Source organism: Pelophylax lessonae (assembly GCF_965119305.1).
Source record: "Pelophylax lessonae genome assembly, chromosome: 4".
Classification (NCBI taxonomy): domain Eukaryota; kingdom Metazoa; phylum Chordata; class Amphibia; order Anura; family Ranidae; genus Pelophylax; species Pelophylax lessonae.
In genome coordinates this window covers 594537054-594553919 of record NC_138771.1, presented here as the reverse complement: position 1 = coordinate 594553919, position 16866 = coordinate 594537054, and the positions used below count along the sequence as shown (strand labels likewise).

Genomic DNA, 16866 nt, shown 5'->3' with positions numbered 1-16866 from the left:
TGAGATGTTTCTGCAACTTGATTGGAGTCCACCTGTGGTAAATTAAGCTGATTGGACATGATTTGGAAACGCACACACCTGTCTATATAAGGACCCAGAGTTAACCGTGCATGTCAGAGCACAAACCAAGCCATAAAGTCCGAAGCATTGTCTATAGACCTCCGAGACAGGATTGTATTAAGGCACAGATCTGGGGAAGAGTACAGAAACATTTCTACAGCATTGAAGGTCCCTGTGAGCCCAGTGGCCTCCATCATCTGTAAATGGAGGATGTTGGGAACCATCAGGACTCTTCCTACAGTGGCCTGCCCCGCCAAAGCAAGCGATAGGGGGAGAAGGGCCCTAGTCAAGGAGGTGACCAAGAACCAGATGGTCACTCTGGCAGAGCTCCAACGTTTCTCTAAGGAGAGAAGAGAACCTTCTAGAAGAACAACCATCTCTGTAGCACTCCACCAATCAGGCCTGTATGGTAGAGTGGCCAGACGGAAGCCACTCCTCAGTAAAAGGCACATGACAGCCTGCCCAGAGTTTGCCAAAAGGCATCTGAAGGACTCTGACCATGAGAAACAAAATTCTCTGGTCTGATGAAACCAAGATTAAACTCTTTGGCCTGAATGGCAAGCGTCATGTCTGGAGGAAACCAAGCACCGTTTAGTACCTGGCCAATAACATCCCTACATTGAAGCATGATGGTGGCAGTATCGTGCTGTGAGGATGTTTTTCAGCAGCAGGAACTGGAAGACTAGTTGGGATCAAGGGAAAGATGAATGCAGCAATTTACAGAGACATCCTTGATGAAAACCTGCTCCAGAGCACTCGGGACCACAGACTAGGTCAAAGGTTCATCTTCCAACAGGACAACGTCCCTAAGCACACAGCCTAGATAACAAAGGAGTGGCACAGGACAACTCTGTGAATGTCCTTGAGTGGCCCAGCCAGAGCCTAGACTTGAATCCAATTGAACATCTGGAAAGATCTGAAAATAGCTGTGCACCGGTGCTCCCCTTCCAACCTGATGGCGCTTGAGGTCCTGCAAAGAAGAATGGGAGAAACTGCCCAAAAATAGGTGTGCCAAGCTTGTAGCATTTATACTCCAAAAGACTTGAGGCTGTAATTGGTGCCAAAGGTGATTCAACAAAGTATTGCACAAAGGCTGTGAACACTTTGCAAATTTATTAAAAATAAAAAAAAACCTTTACATAAGATTTCAAACAAACTTCTTTCACATTGTCGTTATGGGGTATTGTTTGTAGAATTTTGAGAAAAATAATGAATGTATTCCATTTTGTAATAAGGCTGTAACATAAAAAAATGTGAAAAAAGTGAAGCGCTGTGAATACTTTCCGGATGCACTGTATATGCGTTCTCACAATATAGAAAATTGTTACAATGTGATACAAATCCAATGGTATCCCCCACAGCTGAATGTCAAACTGCAATCACACAGCTCAATTGTTGGTCAATACAGCCAGGGAATCCAAGGCATTTCAAAATAATTTTTACAAATTTATCTTCTTCAGGGATAAGTTAACATTCTGGAATATAAACAATGTTTTATAATCGTGTTCAATGGGAATGTTTCTTTTAGGAATTTACTAATCAAATATACCACACTTGCATGATTACAATATATTACTCTACATGCAAAGAGAGCTACCCAACATGCACAGGACAGGCATATATACCACTACTGAGACAACCAAGCCGTTGTCTCAGGGTGGTCCACCCTTTGCAGCTATAACAGCCTCAGCTCTTCTGAGAAGGCTGTCTACAAGGTTTAGGAGTGTGTCTATGGGAATGTTTAACCATTTTTCTAGAAGCGCATTTATGAGGTCAGGCGCTGATGTTGGAGAGGAGGCCTGGCTCGCAGTCTCTGATCTAATTCATGCCAAAGTGTCATTGTGTTGGGGTCAGGACTTTGTGCAGGCCAGTCAAGTTTCTCCACCCCAAACTCGCTCGTCCATGTCGTTATGGACCTTGCTTTGTGTACTGGTGTGCATTAATGTTGGAACAGGGAGGGACCATCCCCAAACTGTTCCCACAACATTGGGAGCATGAAATTGTCCAAAATGTCTTGGTACGCTGATACCTTAAGAGTTTCCTTCACTGGAACTAAGAGGGCCAAGCCCAACCCCTGAAAAACAACCCCACACCATAACCCCCCCCCTCTCTACCAAATGATTTGCACAAAACAAGGTCCATAAAGACATGGATGGACCAACAATCAAGCTGCATGGCTGCAGATGGACATTCAGCTCTGGGGGATACCACTGTATTTGTATCACAAGTTGTAACTATTGTCTATATTGTGGGACTGCACATATATATGTTTTAACATGTTTTGAAATTTCTGTGAAAATATTTCTGTCTTAAAACAATTTAAATTATTCAAAAACTTTTGATATTTTTTAGGGCTCTTTCACACGGGCGATCCGATCAGATCCGCCTGTCAGTTTTTTAGATCTGATCGGATCCTCCATGCAGCTCTATGGGGCAGCGGGTGTCAGCGGAGACACCTCCGCTGACACCCGCTGCCATCCGTATCCGATCCTGTCCGTGAAATCTGGACGGATGGAAACCCTATTTTTCCATCCGTTCAGTGATCGGATCGGATGAGGGCGGACAGGCGGTCCGCTCTCATCCGATCCCCCATAGAGGGCAGCGGGGGCTGAGACACCTCCCTCTCGTCTCTGCAAGCGGAGACGGAGCTGTCATCCGCCTACGGAGGCGGACCGTGTGAAAGAGGCCTTTTAATAAAATGAAGGGACGGTGGCAACCTCGCACAGATGCCCCTGATCTCTCTTCCTGTTTTGGCAATGGGACAGGAAGTGAAGGGTAATCTCCGCAATCGGACACAGACGGTGAAATAAAAAAAAATCCTACAGGGGTTATAACCCTCCCTTGCTCTATCCAAAATGAAAAGAAAAAAAAAAGTTTTGCCTATAATTTAACTTTAAACATGGTCTGCTTTCAAAAACCGTGACTCCTGTGAGTCGGTTTCAAGCTTTTATTGCCACTAAAAACAAGCCCCAGGCTCCCTATTTCCATTTTATACAACCGGCTGTCGCTGCTTTTAGTGTTGGGCATCCATGGAAGCTAATCAAATTTGGTGACAGGACCGTTTTGAGGCCCTTACATAATACAAGTAGTTTTCTAGTTTGTGGAATAGCTACATTGCTAAAAAGTTCTGGTTATTTTTTTTACATAAAAATGATTGTATGTTTTTGCCTTGCGACTTATCGCGCACTGTTATTATTGTTACTGACTTACTAATAAAAATTATTGAAACTAAAAATTATTGTATGTTTTTTCTGTACAATGATTGAAAATATATGTTTTATTCTTTCTGCAGGAAGATAAGAATTTGGTCCATGGAAATGTCTGCGCTAATAACATCCTACTGGCCAGGAAAGGTCTAGAAGATGGATCTTCTCCGTTCATTAAACTCAGCGACCCAGGCGTGACCTTCACAGTGCTGTCCAGAGAGGGTACTAAGTGATGTTCTGTCCGAATATGTGCATTTGTTTGGTACAGTGTATCTGAATAAACAGAACGCCGGCAGCACATCTGATGATGCTGTTCTTCATTTCTGGGCACTGAGTGAGCTCCTGACCCCCATGTGCACTCCATACACAGGGCCCTGAATTGTGCTGGACTTTGGAGCCAAGCCCACATGTCTATAAAAGTACATTGTGAGAGTCTGTGCTGGGTACTTAGGTTCTTGTGTTGGACTGATAAACTTTTTTGATAGAATGCACCGATCAGCCATAACATTATGACCACTGAGAGGTAAAGTGAATAACATTCATTATCTCAATTTACTGGAATCTGAAAGTTGGTGGGGTATGTCGAGCACCAAGTAGAAATGTTGTTCCTGAAGTTGATGGGCTGAAAGTAGAAAAAATAGGCAAGCGTAAGGATTTGAGTGACTTGGCTATTAAATTGTAATGGCTAAACTACTTCAGCACTTGTGGGATATTCCCAGTCTGCAGTGGTCAGGCCCTACTAAAAGTGATCCAAGCAAGGAAAACCAGCAGTAGGGTCTTGGACAGCAAGGCTTATTGATTCACGTGGGGAGCGAATGCTGACCCGTGTAGTTTGATCCAATAAAAGAGTTATTGTAGCTCATATTGGTTAAAAAGTTAAAGTAATATAAAAGCCCAAGTTTAAAAAAAAAAAAAATAATAATATGCTTACCTGCTCTGTGCAGTGTTTTTGCATAGAGCAGCCCCGATTCTCCTCTTTTGGGGTTCCCTGCCAGCTTTTCTGGCTCCACCCTTCTGCCAAGTGCCCAAAAGCAAACCTCTTGCTGTGGGGGCACCCAAGCCGGCTTGCTCCCAAGCCGCTGCTCTGCGTGTCCATTAAGACATGGAGCGGCGGCTCAGTCCTGCCCCCTCTTTGTGATTGACAGCAGTGGGAGCCAATTTCCCCTGCTGTGTCTCAGCCAATGATGAGTGAGAGTTCCCGGAGTGCCAAGACTCTTGTGCACATCACTGGATCGAGAGGGGGCTCAGGTGAGTATTGGGGTGGGGGGGGGGCTGCTGTACACAGGTTTTTTACTTTCATGCATAGAATGCATGAAGGTAAAAAAAAAACTTGAGCCTTTAGAACCCCTTTAAAGCGGTAGTATACTCAAAAAAAAAAAAAAAAAAAAAACCCCTGCAAGACAAAGGCATAATGAGCTAGTATGCATCGCATACTAGCTCATTATGAAATGCTTACCTTAAAACGAAGCCCCGACACGGGACCCCCGGACACCGCTGTGGGAGCGGACATGATCCCTCGGCGTCTCTTCTGGGTTCGGTGGCTCCGGCGCTGCGAGTGGCTGGAGCCGCATGCGCGCGGGAGATTAACTTTCCGGGAACTTCCCGGCAAGGAACGTTGGAAGGTCCGCCGGACCTTCAGAGCGCATACGCCGCTAGCGTCAACGTGCAGTGCAGGTTTAGGAGATATTAATTGTACCTACAGGTAAGACTTATTATAGGCTTACTTGTAGATAAAAGTCACAAAAATCGGTATACTACCACTTTAATGCTGGTTCCTATAGAAAGGTGTCAGAACACACAGTGCATCGCAGTTTGTTGTGTATGGGGCTGTGTAGCCGCAGACCAGTCAGGGTGCCCATGCTGACCCATGTTCATAGCCAAACACGTCTACAATGGGCACGTGAGCATAAGAACTGGACCACCGAGCAATGGAAGAAAGCGGCCTCGTCTGATAAATCATGTTTTCTTTTACATCATATGGATGGCTGGGTGCATGTGTCTCTTACCTGGTGAAAAAATGGCACAAGGATGCCATCCATAGAGGCCCAACCTCACAACTTACAGGAATTAAAGGATCTGCTACTGACAGCTGGATTCTAGATACCACAGCATGCCTTCACAGGTATAATGGTGTCCATACCTTGACAGGTCAGAGCTGTTTTGGTGGCAAAAGGGGGGCCTATTCAATGTTAGGTGGGGGGTCATATTGTTATGGCTGATCAGTGTATTCTTTTTTATAGGATCTCAGGGAGCACAGTAATCAAATAGAATAATTTAAGGTATTTTCTGGCTGTGTGCACAAGCCTTTACGTTCTGAGATTTTATTCTTGGTATAGTAAGGAAATGTGCAATGTCTTAAACACCCAGTTATTCTATAGAGCCCTGCTGCCCAACCTGCAGCCTCAGGGCCCCTGCAGATGGTAGCTGGAGATTTCCTTATGTAGATGCTTACTCAGGCCTGGAAAGAAGAATAATTCTTTAGAATGGCTTCATTTAGGTAAATGGTTTATATTTTTATTTTATTTTTTTTTTTTTGCATGCAGTTTTTTACATTTATCTGTGCTGACCATCTGTGTTTTTTTTCTGCTGATAAACATCAGGTATGGCACAAGCCATTTTTAGGGGTGCTGTAGTAAACAAAAAAACATGGAAGCATTGATTTGTAAAGTGGCTGTGATTGCAGTGATTTCTAGCAGTCTCATGTGACATATCTCCAGTCTATGACCATCTCCTGAAGCATCTCTTCAATCTCCACTGAAGTAGCATGTTCACCATCTCTCACCATCTACTGGAGCATGTTCAGTCTTTGGCCATCTCTTGTAGCATGACCATAGTCGCTACCCATCTCCTGATGCATGTCTGCAGTCTCTTGACTGCTTTCTGTACCTTTACATTCACTGAATATTAAGTGTGACCCTTTAGTAATGTCAGGGGATACAATTGAGCCCCTATATCAAGAAATTCCGCCACCGCTGCTATAGAATCTTGTATTTATATACACCATTCCTGTGCACCCTTTTCAGTTTTTTATTTTGACTTTGTAACCTCAGTCGTGACAGTCCTCATATTCTCATGATTGCCCATTTGTTGTCCACACTCCTTTATTGTCTCAGTTGGTACCTTGTCTGCATATTGTCACAGTTGCCACCAACTTGTTACCCCATATAATTATGATTGCCTGTTTGTTGCCCACATATACCATGTAATCCCTATTGCCCATTTGTTGCATTTGTCACAATTTGCTGTTTTAAGTGCATATATTGTAGTGATCGACCGATTATCGGCAAAGCCGATATATCGATGGCTGATCTGCACTTTCCCCGATATATCGGAATCGGCCCCTGGCGTTACCGATATTGCCGATATTTCGGGAAAGTGCATGTACCGGAGTGATGCCTGCAGCTAGACGCATCACCCCTGTACCGGCGTCCATAGCTGACGGTCAGCTGACTTGTAATGACGACCGATGCGGCTGGGAAGCCGCTCGGCTGTCATTACAAGGAGCGGGAGGGACACCCCCCCCTTCCTTATGCCTTCCATGGTTCGCCCGGATCTCCCGTCCCACCGGGAGACCCGGGCACCCTATCTGCACGGCCGCCGAAGACCCGATCAAAGCTGCATTTGGCTCTGATCGGGTCTCCTTGTAAAAACCCGGAAGTGATGTCATGACATCACTTCCGGATACTCGGCGCCAAATTTAAAAAAATTACTGCATTCAAAACAGCCAAACTTAGCGTTTTGAATGTTTTTAAGTGCAGAGGAGGGGTTTGGGAGTATTTTACCACTGTATAATTTCTAAAAAGTTCCTGTAGGTCTGTTTTCTATTATAGTAGTATTTTATTATAATTTATCATTTATGATTATTATTTTATTATCGTTATGATTATAATAATAATAGTAATCTTCGTTATTCCTATGTTTCACCATGGCTACTACACGCCTTGCATTTAAACCTCCGGTTTTATTTTTTTTACCAACGTGATTATATACAAAACATTCAGATAAAGAAAATCTTCACTGTTTGCCTTTTTTTTTTTTTTGCCCATAATATTAATTTAATTGCATACCACTAATAATAATTTTAAGGTATACTGGAGCGTTTTGGAATGGATGAATGTGTGAAAAAGGTAAATATGTATTCTGCCCTAGTGTCAACTGTTATGGGTATGTCATTGTGACAGCCAGGCAGTTCATATCTTCAGGTTGACAAGACTTCATGTTGGGGGGGGGGGGGGGTCGTCATGTTTTTGTTTTTTTGACATGTTGGAAAGCACTGCAGAGTATGTGAATGTTATGTATATAAGAATTAATTAGTATAGAGCAGTACTGACTTTTCCATCTTTTTCCAGAGCGTGTGGATAGAATCCCGTGGATTGCACCGGAGTGCGTTCGAAATGTCTCCACTCTCAGTACTGCTGCTGATAAATGGAGTTTCGGGACTACCTTACTGGAAATATGTTTTAATGGGGAAGTCCCTTTGAAGGAGAGAACACCTTCTGAGGTAACGTGGTGGGACTTCTTTTATCCAAAAATGTATTTGGGTATTGAAATTTTAAATCTGGTTGGGCTAGGCCCCTCTAATCCATACGGCTGAGATCACAGGTGTCTCCCATACAGAGCAGAAGTCACTAAATGGGGTCACTAAGAATAATTCATTAAAACAGGGCTGTAGTGGTTGCTAAATCTTGATATATTATATTATAGGGAAAGGGGGAGGAAAAAATAGGGGGGGAGGGGGAGAGGAGGGACAGTGGGAGTAAGTCTTGCTATAAGCCTTACAATGGTAGGGCTGTTTATGTGAAAGTCAAGCCATGTTAAACTAGGAAAAATCTACCAAAAATGGGTATAGGATAACAGATCTTACCTGCAGACTACTGTCACCTTCAAAGTGGTACCAAGACCCCCCTCCTGAAATGCCCTGACTTTAAGGTAGCTATCAGCTTAATATTGCAGCACCCATTGCCTGTGCAGTCTATTGCCAGGCCCAAGAGATGTCACACAGGAGAAGATGGGGTGAGCCTAAACATTTGCATATATGGACATCCAGGAAGCCAAAAATGTCATATAATTTTTCAGCAACCGCATTGGTATCTTAAAGGTAAGGGCAGAAGGTGTCATCCAGCACCTTCTGGTTCTACTATACAAGAGAGCTTTTGTTCTACATATATTTTGTTCAGTATTAACCCTTATATTGAACCCTTGTATTGAACCTACTCATCCCAGAACTAAATGTAACCTTTAAAATCAATTCATCCCTACACCTGAACCTTCTCATGATGCAAGTAACATTTTGTTGATATTCTGTCTAAAATTGCCCTATATGATGTGCCCAGATTGCTGCACCAGATTAAATGATCTCTTCAATATCAGATCATTGTATGCCTTTAAGGACAGCTTCATTATTCACATGGGCTTTGGGATCCTGGGTGAGAGTCCCTTTGAGTCTTTATACCTCATTTAATCCTTTCGTATGTGTGGCAATGTTGTGCTGTTTGAAATATATGGTACAAAATTCCCATTTAACTAGATCATTGTGCTGTTCTGTCAACATCTCTACAGAAAGAACGGTTTTATGAAAAGGAGCTGGGTCTCCCTGAACCATCCTGCAAAGAGTTGGCGGATCTGATCAGACAATGTCACAATTACAATTCCTCAGGAAGACCCTCCTTCCGGACAATCCTCCGAGACCTGACACAGCTGCAGCCCCAGGGTGAGCAAAGACGGAGCATCAATGTGTCAATGTGCTATTCCCAGATATGCCTAGCAATATAATGTTTGTTTTGTTGAGGGTTGGTACGGAGTTTATCATGGTAGAATGAGAGTTGTGGCTTTCTTATAATAAGCATTTGTAGTAACTATTTTACACGGTTATTATTATTATAATACAGGATTTATATAGCGCCAACAGTTTGCACAGCGCTTTACAACATGTGGGTAGACAGTACAGTTACAATACAATTTAATACAGGAGGAACCAGATGGCTCTGCTCGTTGGAGCTTACAATCTGTATATCTTGCTTCTTTTTTGCTTTGGTTATAGTCTTTAAACAGTTTTATATTGGGTACCATGAAGTGCCTTCTACCTAGTATATGATGAATGGAAAAGAATCGGATAGCCGCACTCCAACAGAAGATACAAATGAGCTTTATTCAAATGTCCATAAAAACATAGGACGCCGATGGGCTTATAGACAGGGGAGGGCAAAGTTTGACGCGTTTCACAGGATAAACGTGCTTTCTAAAAACCACAATGAAACAACCACCAAACATCCAAATTTATAAAATCACATGATACCTCAAGTGTATACAATTGGGTAGTGAAAAACTCAAAACTATTTCCATTGAAAAATTTAAAAATGAACAGGTAAATACAATCTTATTCACATGTATATTTGTTAGTTATATCATATACTGTTAAAAAAAAAAAAAAAAAAAAAAAAAAAATTTTAAATATATATATATATATATATATATATATATATATATATATATATATATATATATAAAATTACAAAAGTTGAAGTATAAATGGAGATATGCAATAGATACAGCAGTATATTCAAAAGAGCATTTTAAACAAAATACTTAATTATTATGAGTTAAGTATAAATATAAAAAATTAAAAAGATCCATAAAAATAAAGCAAACTCCAAACTAGTCTCAATCATATTAGTGGGTCAGGTCCCATTCGAAATTTAACCTTACCTGAATACTAGTTTGAAGATTAAAAGTCCATAAAAAAAAAAGTTGCATTTACATAGAATTTAAAGCTATCACCACCCCTCCTAGGGACTGTTACCTTCTCAATGCCTTGTATTTGTTACAGAGTCCGATCACCCCCATGAACATTGTTGAAGTGTCTGGCAACATTAGTGCCATGTTCTTTCTCAATGTCACATAGGTGATCATATAACTGTTTGCGTGATCTCCTGGTTGTACGACCTACATACTGAACAGCACATCCTTTACATGTAGGTAAATTATATTTCTAGTATTACAATTGATAAAAGTTTTACCTTTTTAAAGTCACGGCTGTAAGCTGTGTAACAAAAGTGGTCAACTTTCATAATGCAGGGACAACACAGACCATTGTTGGTCCCACATTTAAAGTTGCCTACAAAGTCTAACCAGGTCCTAAGTTCCGAAGCTGAAATCACTAGGGGTTAAACCAGGCCCGGACTGGGACAAAAAAAATAAGCCCAGGCATTTTAGACTAAGCAGCCCATGACATGTGAACCGACCCCTTCCCCACTCTCCATCTTGACAGATCCCACGGGGGAGGGGAACCCATCAGAGGTGAGGGGGCCAGGAAAGGGCATTGAGGGGGCTGGAGAACACAGGGTGGAACCTGGAGAACACTGGGTGGGACGAGAGCACAGGGGAGGCAGAGAGAACTGTGGGGACGGGGGGCTGGAGAGCACAGGGGGTCTGAAGAGCACTGGGGTTGGGGGATAGAGAGCACAGGGTGGGCAGGAGAGCACTGGGGAAGAGGCAGAGAGCACAGAGGGGGTTAGGAGGGCACTGGGGAAGAGAAAGAGGGCACAATAGGGGGAGGAGATGGAGAGCACAACAGGGTGGAGGGGGGTGGGGGGAAATCACAGGGGGAGCTGGAGAGCATGGGGGGCAAAGGGCACGGGGGGCAGCAGAAAGAAGCAGGATAGGAGGAGCTGTGGTTGCATATAGGAGGATCAATCTCTTAATTTCCCTCTGCAGCCTCTGAATACCTGCTTCTCCTCCTCCCTCTCCCGCAGGCTTTCACAGGCTGCAGGAGGAAATGGAGAGAATGATCCTTCTATATGCAACCGCTCCTCCTATCTAGATTACAGGGGGGCTGCACTCACGTTCTCCCTGACCTGGCTCCATGGTGTATGTGGCAGGTAAGTCCTCTAGCTCCTCCCCCCATTCATGGGCGCACCGATGGCTGAGCTATACTGGCTGCCGTATGGCTGTAGGGGTCTCCTCTAGCTCCTCCCCCCTTCATGGTCACACCTCCGACACTGACTGCTGAACTTTACTGGCGGGCATACGACTGTGGAGAGGCCGAAGGTGTTTCCTCTAGCTCCCCCCCTTCATGTTTTCATCCCCCCAGCGCTGATGGCTAAGCTAAACTGGCAGCCAGGTGGCCGCTGTGCTGCCTGGGTGAGCGGCTTGGACTCAAAGAGCAGCCCAGCTGCCTTGGGCCTCGCAAGGACTTGCGGCCCTGGCCCCCTGAGCAAGTGGCCGGTGTGCCTTATGGCCAGTCCAGGCCTGGGTTAAACAGTTGCTTAAAGAGGGGGCACAACGTGAGACGATCCTAAATCCTCTAGATGGAATCTTGTCAAATATTTCATCCTCGTAGAGGACAGAAATGTGACACTCCACTATGTTTTTTTAATCTTTTTATATTCTTAACTGTACGAGTGAGAAAACACTAGAACATATTTTTTCTTGCACGAGAAAGTTTCCCTTGGTGTAGTTTCTGCAATCTCAATGGCTCTGCAAAGGGTGCCTGCCTTATAACCTCGCGAATAGATCCTTTCACACATTTCCGCCTTTTCTCTATGAAAGTCTCTCTCCTCACTGCAAATTCTACATAATGTAAAAAAACAGGCCCACCAGCATTGACATGTGTACAGGGTGTGCCTGGGCACACTCTAATCGCCTTGTTTGCATTGGCATAATCGCTCTGTGTGCAGACGGGGAGATGGGAAAGATCTCCCTTTTACCAGCTCTGCCATAAGAGAAGTGCTTATACCAGCAGGGAGATCAATGTGTCGGGACCATATATATGTAGACACACACACATGCACGTGCGTTTGAGCTTTTGTGGGGGCATACCTTAATGCAATAGGCTACGCACTAGGGATCGATGGATTATCGGCAAAGCCGATTATATCGAGGGCCGATATGCACTTTCCCGATATATCGGAATCTTCCCCTGAGGTTACCGATATTGGCGATTTATTTAGGGAAAGTGCATGTCCTGGGGTGATGACTGCAGCTAGAGGCATCACCCCGGTACTGGTGTCCATAGCCGACGGTTGGCTGTCATGTAATGACAACCGATGCAGCTGAGAAGCCCCTCGGCCTTCATTACAAGGAGCGGGAGGGGACGCCCCCCCCCCCTCACGCTGGGAGACCCGGGCATCCTACCTTCACCGCCGCCAAAGAGAAGACCCGATCAAAGCCGCATTCGGCTCTGATCGGGTCTCCCATGTAAAAAAACCCGGAAGTGATGTCATGACATCACTTCCGGGTACTCGGTGCTAAATTAAAAAAACTGACAGCATTCAAAACAGCCAAACTTGGCGTTTTGAATGCTTTTCAGTGCTGAGGAGGGGTTAGAGATTTTTTTTTTTTTACATGTCCGAAAATATCTCGGCTGATACCAATATCCGATGACCAAAATATCGGTATTGGCATTAAAAAAACAATATCGGTCAATGACTACTACGCACACCTATGCCCACCGGTATACCTCGGGTAACATGTCTCAGGTGTCCGGAATCAGCACGGAGAAGAGTATTGCCAGAGAGAGGCTTTCTTTCAATAGAGATTTGACACAATCTGATCATCCTAGAGCACAACCTCTAAAAATGCAATTGATTCACTGCTCAGGTCTCCGGTAAATTTTGCGTTTAATTGGTTATTATTCAAATAATGTAAAAATCCTCCAAAGTACCGACAGCACAGGAGCAGATCAACAAAAGATCATCAATAAAACTACAGTAGAATTTGACGGTCGATCAAAAGGGGTTCACTTTCCCAAAAATGTGGACCCTCTCCCACCAACCCATGTACAGGTTGGCTAGAAAGGGTGAAAAACCTTGTATATGGTCTCTTGCTCTGAGCGCCCTAAATAAAAAAATAATTTCCTGGTATGCGGAAAAGGCAAATTGCCAGACTGAGCCTTTGCATAGGTAGAAGCTTGCTTAAAGTGGTTGTAAACTTAAAAAAAACCTGCTAGACAAAGGCATAATGAGCTAGTATGCATCGCATATTAGCTCATTATGAATTACTTACCTTAGAACGAAGCCCCGACACGGACCCCCGGATACCGCTGTGGGAGCTGACCTGATCCCTCGGCGTCTCTTCCGGGTTCGGCGGCTCCGGCGCTGTGATTGGCCGGAGGCGCGATGACGTTTTTTTTCCGGCAAGCTCCCGGCAAGGAAAGCTGAAGGTCCACCGGACCTTCAGAGCGCATGTGGCGCTCGCGTGAGCGGCTGCATGCAGTGCAAACATCTCCTAAACCGTGCCAGTTTAGGAGATATTGTACCTACAGGTAAGCCTTATTATAGGCTTACCTGTAGTTAAAATTGGCAAAAAGCGATATACTACCGCTTTAACTCTTTACTGAAAGTCCAAGATCTCTCAGCTGACTTAATGCAAACCTTCCCAAGTTCTGCATACTCTCCATTTTTAGCTCTCCACTGCTCTGTTCAGCAACCAAGAGCGAGTAAAAAAACCTGTATAACTTCTGAGTTGCTCTAGTAGGCCCCATCTGATGGTACTGGGCCAAACACCAGTATTGTCACATGAGGGTAAGTGAGCTGGTCATGCTCCTCTATACTTGGCTGTACTAGGTATTTTCTTTACTTCCTACACCATTTTTGATGTCTTCTGCTCTGATCATATACTGTGGCTGTAAACTGTTGCCGCTATATAAATACTATATAATAATCAGATTTTTGTATGGTTTTGTTGTTCATGGTTTCCAAGCGCATTGGGAATAATAAATGTTCATTGGAACTGAGACAGTGGGGGAGATTTACTAAAACTGGAGAGTGCAAAATCTGGTGCAGCTCTGCATAGAAACCAATCATCTTCCAGGTTTTTTTTTGTCAAAGCCTAATTGAACAATCTGAAGTTAGAAGCTGATTGGCTACCATGCACAGCTGCACCAAATGTTGCACTCTCCAGGTTTAGTAAATTAACCTCATTATGTCCAGGCAAAGAGAGAAGGAAAATGTATATCTTTTTTTTCTATTTGGGTATGTGCATTCAGTGAGGGATTTCTTGCTTGAGTCTGTAATGGAGGTGTGAGGGGAGAAGCAAAGTATGAAATATTTTCACCACTGTATGTCTTCTAATTTATAACTGTGTTTTTATGTCACCCTTAGATCTGTCTGACATCACCTCCATCAACCCCGATATCTCTATCGCAGACCCCACAGTGTTCCAGAAGAGATACCTAAAAAAGATTCGGGAGTTGGGAGAGGTATTGTGTTTTGGCTCCTTCATTCTCTCTGTCCTCACACCTTCCTGCATTCTAATCGGCCCTCAATGTATATTTCTGCCCCCTAGATTAGCTGAATGGGCCATCCTTCCTCCCTACCTCAATATACCAGTTAGCCTTAGTTATCATACTGACCATATCAGACATCATAGCTACACTATATAACTAAAAATGCTGTATATGGACAACCCTCTAATCTGGGTTTTGGTGTTTCCAGTGAAGAGTACTGTTAATGCTTTTCAGTGAAGGTTTCAGTGAATCATCCTTAAGGTTTATTTCCAGGCTATATCTAACTAATCAAAAAAATGCCCCCCTCCTAACACCTATTTCATCTAACCTGTGTAAATCTGGCCATGCATTCATCAGCTATTTTAGTTCAACCAGCGGGTTGGAAAAAAAAAAACACTCAATTCTCCCATTTCCACATTCAAGGTGGATGGCGAAATCCTCCCTGCTGTGTCTTTGCATTCTGACAGCGAGGAGATATTCCCACTGTCAGAAAACACTGATCAGAGTTACAGTTTATAGCCCGATCTGTAGATCAGCTTTTGTTCAACCATAACGGCCATACATGGATCAAAATTTGGGCAGTCCCTGCTGAACCAGTCAAACTTTGTTCCATGTATGGCGAGCTTAACAAAGATCTGTATACTAACCTATTTTAAAGTTGCTCCAGGTCATTCACGTGGTCTTTCCTGTGTCAGCCTGCATCCGCTGCAGGGAAGAGGAGAGAGCACTTTTACAACGGCTGGAATGCCTGGGACTGTGACATCACCCATAGGCTTACTATGGCCCATCTTTTGTCGGCGTTTCCTCCTCTCCCCTGAAACTGCTGCCAGCTGACACAGAGGAGCCAGATCATGTGACGGGCCCAGAGTGGCCTAACAATGGTTAAGAATGCAGATCGATCTTAGTATAGGTGTTACGAGTCGGGGGGGGGGGGGCCTTTTTAAGACTAGTCGGGTATATCCCAGAATTCTATTTTAAGGTTTGACAAGTTTTCCTATTCTGTACCTGTACAACTGAAATTGCCACCTAGGGGATATCTTGGAACCAAATGAGCCATGCCAAATGCTGTTCATATGGAACCTCTGCCCACTTTGCCTTTCAAAGCTTTAATTTGCACATTCTGCACACAGGCGGAAAATTCATACACCATGGGTTATAGGTGTGTACCTTCAGGTGATTGGTCCCTCCTCTATACCCCTACCCCTCTCAATGAGTCCTCAGTTATGTGCTGATGTCTCATGGTGATGGAGAAAATCACCTTTAGCTTAAAGAAGGTTGTAAAGTCAGAAGGTTTTTTTATTCTAATGCATTTTATGCATTAAGATAACAAAAACTTCTGTGTGTAGCAGCCCCTTTCAGCCTCCCCTATTGGTTACCTGAGCCCCCCTTCTACCCAGCGATTGTCTCAGCCGTCTGGGACTCCCCTCCTCATTGGCTAAGATACAGCAGTGGCACCATTGGCTCCTGCTGTTGTCAATCAAAGTAATTTAACCAATGAGGAGAGAGGGAGAATGGGGCAGAACTGCAGCTGTGTGTCTGAATGGATACACGGAGCTGTGACTCAGCTTTGGTGCCCCCATAGCAAGCTGCTTGCTGTGGGGGGCACGCAAAGGGAGGATGGGTCCAGGAGCACAGAAGAGGGACCCGAGAAGAGGAGGATCCAGACTGCTCTGTGCAAAACCAACTGCACAGAATAGGTAAGTATAACATGTTTGTTAATTTTATTGAAAAAACAAACACGAGACTTTACAATCACTTTAACTAGTTTATTTTTTTTTTTTAACTTTATATTTCAATTTCCCAGTCAAACACAAACTGTCTTCTAATGCCAGCATAGCAAGGGTGTATGCGAACTAGCACAACCCCTGTAAAACCTTGGGAGCTGACCCAATTTAGTTATCTGCCTAATATGGAACCCTGTTGAATATTGCTCAAGATCTCCAGGTCCAACATTTTTCCAGTCCTTTGCTTCTTTTTGTTTTTTCTCTTTGCTACTTTGCTCGTTTTTCTTTCTTCTCTCATTCTCTGTAAAGTTTTATTGGGTTGAATAGCTTATGAATCTGAAAAACATTTATTATTATTATTATTATTATTATTATTGTACATCTTTTCTCTTTTTTCAGATGTCTTGTAGCATATTGATAGATAAATGATGCTGTTAAATGACTATATTTTTCGGGATTCTTATACATCTCTATTTTACACATTGCAGCTTCTCAATGTTTTCCTAGATCTTTGATGTTCTTCTTTGGATTGCAAATCTAAATTTGAGTTATAAAAATATTGAATGTAAAAACCTTCCGGAGCCTTACCCCGATCCCACGATCTGGGGGAAGAAGACCTGTCATTTTGTTTTGGGCACTCCTTCCTGTGTGG

General features: G+C 43.6%; 1 protein-coding gene across 2 annotated transcripts in view; it reads left to right on the top strand.

Annotated features, from left to right (window-relative positions):
- Positions 1–16866, top strand: part of TYK2 (tyrosine kinase 2) — a 121723-nt gene that overhangs the window by 85690 nt on the left and 19167 nt on the right. For both annotated transcript variants that reach the window (XM_082255385.1, XM_082255384.1), the window contains exons 16-19: positions 3353–3488; positions 7616–7767; positions 8826–8976; positions 14366–14463. In XM_082255385.1, the coding sequence (XP_082111511.1) occupies positions 3353–3488; positions 7616–7767; positions 8826–8976; positions 14366–14463 (537 nt within the window). The remainder of the gene's footprint in view (positions 1–3352; positions 3489–7615; positions 7768–8825; positions 8977–14365; positions 14464–16866) is intronic.